At 65.4% G+C, this 4,723-nt stretch overlaps 2 protein-coding genes across 2 annotated transcripts in view; one reads left to right on the plus strand and one right to left on the minus strand.

The window, feature by feature from the left end:
* Positions 1-140: 140 nt before the first annotated feature.
* On the plus strand, positions 141-2,545 carry AMSG_05502 (uncharacterized protein; the record flags this gene model as incomplete). Its single annotated transcript, XM_013902451.1, has 3 exons — positions 141-154; positions 400-2,436; positions 2,499-2,545. The coding sequence occupies 3 exons, from the start codon at positions 141-143 to the stop codon at positions 2,509-2,511; spliced, it is 2,064 nt and encodes a 687-aa protein (XP_013757905.1). The 3' UTR covers positions 2,512-2,545.
* Positions 2,523-4,723, minus strand: part of AMSG_05503 (peptidase S13 D-Ala-D-Ala carboxypeptidase C) — a gene marked incomplete at its 5' end in the record, with an annotated part of 2,974 nt that continues 773 nt past the window's right edge. Inside the window, one exon of the mRNA XM_013902452.1 lies at positions 2,523-4,340. Coding sequence (XP_013757906.1) covers positions 2,589-4,340 — 1,752 coding nt within the window. The 3' untranslated portion in view covers positions 2,523-2,588. The remainder of the gene's footprint in view (positions 4,341-4,723) is intronic.

A 4,723-nucleotide genomic window follows, 5' to 3' on the forward strand; every position in this document is an offset into this window, starting at 1 on the left:
CACGGCACCCACGCCCTTCACCCCCCCCTTACCCCCCCAACCCCCCCCCCCCCCCCTCCCCTCCCTTGCGGCGGAAGCAGCAGAGAGGAAGGACATGTCGCGTCTGTTCGGACGGCGGGGACGACGTGCGGTCAAGCGACATGCACGAGTCACTGTTCATGCTGTGCAGAATGTGTGTGTGGGAGAAGGCGGGACGGTGTCCGTCCGCTATGCTCGTGGCTCTCATTCGGGAACGACGGCAGCTGTGTTTGCAAGTAATAGTGTGGCTTTTTTTGACACTGTTTTTAACTTTCCTTGCACTCTCTACCAAAGAATAGACTCGGGCAAGTACGATGACAAGATATTGACCTTGACTGCAGTGGCAAATGGTACTCGCCATGCAAAGAGCAAGAGTGAGAGAAAAGATCGCGTTCTTGGCTCGGCTACCGTCAATCTGGCAGACTTGGCAAAGTTGGACCATCTCGTCACTCGTGTCTACCTCTGTGAAGCTGCTCCTGTTCCTGGCACTGCCATCAAGGTCTCGCTTGTTTTGTGGGATCCATCGCTTCCCGAGCCAGCCCTTGCCCTCGCTGCTTCTTCTGTTGCTTCGTCCAGCGACGATCATCCCCGGTCGGGTCCGCCGCCGTCCTCGGCCTCGCTCTCAGCCGACGCCTCGTCAGATCGCCTGGACCCACCACCTCGCCCGCGTGCGAGTCCAAAGAAGCGCCGCAAGAGGCGCCAGGTCTCGCCGCTCGTCGCTGCTGCCGCTGCAGGCAACGTGACCGCCACCACCCCCACCCCCACCCTCTCGTCGCTCTCGTCAATGGACGACGAGAGTACCTTGCCCAACTACCTCGAGTCCGACCCGGACTCGCACGCCACAGAGACGTTCTCCGGCGAGGTCTCGCCATCGGCCACGGGTGAGTTTCGCTCCACCGGGCCTGTCTACCCGGCCTCTCTGTTCATGCCGGGTGACGGCGGCCGCCCCAGTCCAGCCCGCCCGCGCGCAACCTCAATCACCACTGCTCGCTCGCACTCGCGCCAGCCGTCGCTCCCCTCGCCGCACGTCCCGGCCCGTCGCTCGTCGGTCACCGCTTCGCGCGCACACCGCCGCTCGCTCTCGTCGTCGGTCCAGATCAACGCCGAGCTGCCGGTGGCCCAGCGGAGCATCGGCGAGCTCGGCGAGCTGCCCGAGCCCGACCCGGCTGGCGCCATCTCGCAGGAGCTCGGCCGGATCAAGGCCCGCCTCCGCGAGCGCCGGCTCAAGCTTGTCGGCCGCCGTGTCGCCCTCCTTGTCGACGGCGCCATCGCCTCGGTCTATCTCAACCCGGACGACCGCGCCGCCGCCCTCTCCTCGGCCGCCCTCGTCACCGTCGGCATGTCCTCGCGTGGGCTGCCGGATTCCATCTTTGAGCCCGAGGCCTGGGACCACGAGTCGGTCGCCACTGCCGTCGCCGCCTTTTCCAACTGGTACCAGCACGGCCTGCCGATCTCGGAGCGTCTTGTCTTTGCCGCCATGGTCGACTGGAACTTTGGCTTTGAGTCGCAGGAGGCTCTGGCGTCTGCCACAGAGCTCCTGCGCAACTCGCCGGCTGCCCTCGTTGTCCACGATCTCCCGGCCGCCCTCGACGCCAAGGTCCGCGCCTCGCGCGCCAAGCCGCTCGAGCTCGCATACTTTCTGGCCGTTGCCGCCCTCCTCGTCCACGACGTGAGCAATGAGCTTGCGCTGGCCGTCGGCGGTGCTCGCTCGCGCCCGGCCTGGGCCCGCTCGCTCGAGGACGCCCTCGACGCCGCCGCCTACACCGCGTTTTCACTACTGGTCGGCCACTACAACCAGCGGCTCGAGAGCGCTGTCGTTGTCGGCGCCTTTCTCGACGCGCCGTCCACGCTCGAGACCGCATCGGCCCGCGCCGCCGCCGCCGCCGCCGTCGGCTCGGCCACTGTGCCCTCGCTCCCGCGCCCGGCACTCTCGCCAGCCACCGTCATTGCTGTCCTTGACGAGCTCGCCGCCGTCGTCGCGCCGTGGCACCCAGAGGTGTTTGGTGACACCCGCGCTGCCGTCGTCTCGGCCGTTTTCAAGCACATCAACGCCGTCCTTTGCAACGCTGTCCTTGTCGATTCGCGCGGCGCGACCGTAAGCGGCGGGCTCAAGCTCAAGATGGCCGTCTCGGAGCTCGAAGAGTGGCTTGCTCAGCACCCGGAGCTGAGCGGTGGCGAGCTGCCGGCTCGCGAGCGCCTGGTCCTTGTCCGCGAGCTGGCCGACGTCCTCGTCATGCCCAAAGACGCTCTCCTCGTGGCTGAGACGCGAGGCCAGGTCGCCCCGCACCTCTCCAGCCACCAGCTTGTTGCCCTCCTCCACGCTGTGCAGACAGACGACTACGACCAGGTCGGCGTCGAGCCCGGCCTCGTCGAGTCGCTTGCTGACGAACTCGGCGTCGAGCAGGCCGGCGTCGCCTCGTCACGCGTCGCCGTCCCAGACGTCATCGAGCCGCCGCTCTGCGACGCCCTGCCCGCACCAGTCCTCGACATTGACCTCGGCCAACTCGTCCTCCCTGTTTGCTTTGTTGGGCAAGAAGGCTACGAGTTTCTGCCGTAAAATGAACAGCTCGCTACCCGAGCAAGACATCGCCCTCGGGGCCGCGGCCGGCGCCATGGCTGCGGAGCCACCACGCGCCGCCGGCGATGAGAATCATGAGGCCAGCAACGCCAGCGGCGACCGCCAGTGCCACAGTTGCTGCGTGCGACTTGGACTTGTGGGCAGGCGATGGCGCCGGGCCAGAGGTGTTGACCTCCAGCATGGCGAGAACCATGTTGTCGATGATGGCCCGGGCCGACGACGCGTGGTCGGCGTAGCCGGTGACGATGACCGAGAAGACCAGCCGCGACTCGTCGCCGCCGAGTCCTGTGCGGTTGATGTAGCCCGAGAGCGCCGAGACGCCCGTAAGCGTGCCGGTCTTGGCCGAGACCCGGCCCTGGGCCGGCGTGCCCACAAAGCGCGAGGCGAGGGTCCCGCTCTCGCCGGCCACCGGAAGTAGCGGCGCGAGGGAGTCGTTGCCGTAGCCCGGGCCGTGGCGAGCCATGCCGATGAGAGTGCCCACAAGCGCATCAGCTGAAATAAGGTTCCGCCGAGAGACGCCCGAGCCATCGGCCTGCACAAACGAGTCGGCTCGAACACCGAGCTGGCCGACGAGCGTGGCATGAACGCGTGCCAGGCCAGCAGCGACAGCTGAGCGCGGAAGATCGGCCAGAGTTGGGACATCAAGCCGGCTCGCCGCAAGGCCATCATTTCCAACCAGGCGAAGAAACGACTCTGCGTACGTGTTGTCTGAGACGAGCAAGCAGTGATGAGCGAGGCTGGTGACCGCGTCCGAGGCGGTCGAGGCAACGACCGTGTCGTCGGTAGCCAAGCCGCACGGTCTCGAGACGAGCGTGACGTCGGTAACAGTCACACCAGCCGAGTTCATGCCCATGGCAAAGGTGTTGGCAAAGAGCTCGTCACCACGGACGGTGACATACCCACTCACGGGCGTCTCCTTGCCTGCCGGGACCGAGCCGGTGATGACGAGGCCAGAGCGACCAGGAAGGTAGCGAGCAGAGAGGCTGGGCGAGGACGAGGAGGGGCCAATGACAAGACCAGAGAGGTCAACAGGCATGGCTGAGGCGGCAGACGGCGGGTAGACAACGGTGATGTTGGTACTGCCCGCAAGCCCGGCTGCGAGCGCAAAGGTGACCCTGTTCTCGTCCACAATGGCGCCGTTGATGCCCGAGCCGTAGTCAAAGACAAAGTCATCGAGCTCCCAGGTTGCCGGGAAGACGTCGACGGCGGGGTAGTAGCCAGACCAGACGTGGACGGCGGTCGAGGTGACACTGCTCTCACCCAGCTTGTCAGCTGCTGCAGATGCCAGTCCAGTCAGGCGATCGGCGGTCATCGACGGATCGCCGCGGCCGTTGATGCACACGCGTCCGCTATCGGCCGACCACCACACCTGCGTCTCGAGAGCAGTCTTCTCTGGCGACGTTGCCGAGAGGAGCGCCGTGGCAAGCGTCAAGATCTTAGTGTTGGAGGCAGGCGGATAGAGCCGGCCAGCGTTGGCCGAGACCAGGATGTCATCAGAGCTCGCCGCATCCGCCCGCGCCACAGCATACGCCCACGATGCAGCCACAGACGTCGGCGTCGACATTGCGAGCTCCTCCAGCTGTTGGGCCAGCTCCGGAATCAAGCTCGCCTGGCCTGCACCAGCAAGGCAGCAGGCGAGGGCAGTGAGGGCGAGAACGACCGAGAATGCCTTGCCCATGGTCGCTGTCGAGAAAAACGAGTCAGGTGTGGCGAGACGAGTACTCATGCCCGCACCGTGCTTGAACTGCCAGCCGCCCTCACCATCATCAGTATTGGACCTCATCTATCACTTGTCTCTTCTCTCCTTCCTCGTCGATCCCACATTCTCCTCCTTCCACCCTCCAGGCCTCCCAGCCTCTTCCAGCCATCCGCGCCGTCTTCCAAAAAAAAAGAGACTCGCCCCTCCTTTCCCTACCCACAACCCAGCAACTTGGCCAAGCCGCCTTCCCTTCTCTCCTCCCTCGCAACCATGGTCAACCATTTTAAACCCATCATCGTCCATCATCGCTCTCCTCGCCGATTCCATATCGTCCTCCTCCCACCCTCCAGGCCTCCTAGCCTCTCCATCCATCCGCGCCGTCTTCCAAAAAAAAAAGTGTCCCGCCACTTCCCCCCCCCCCCCCCCCC

This window comes from Thecamonas trahens (assembly GCF_000142905.1).
Source record: "Thecamonas trahens ATCC 50062 unplaced genomic scaffold supercont1.23, whole genome shotgun sequence".
Taxonomy (NCBI): domain Eukaryota; order Apusomonadida; family Apusomonadidae; genus Thecamonas; species Thecamonas trahens.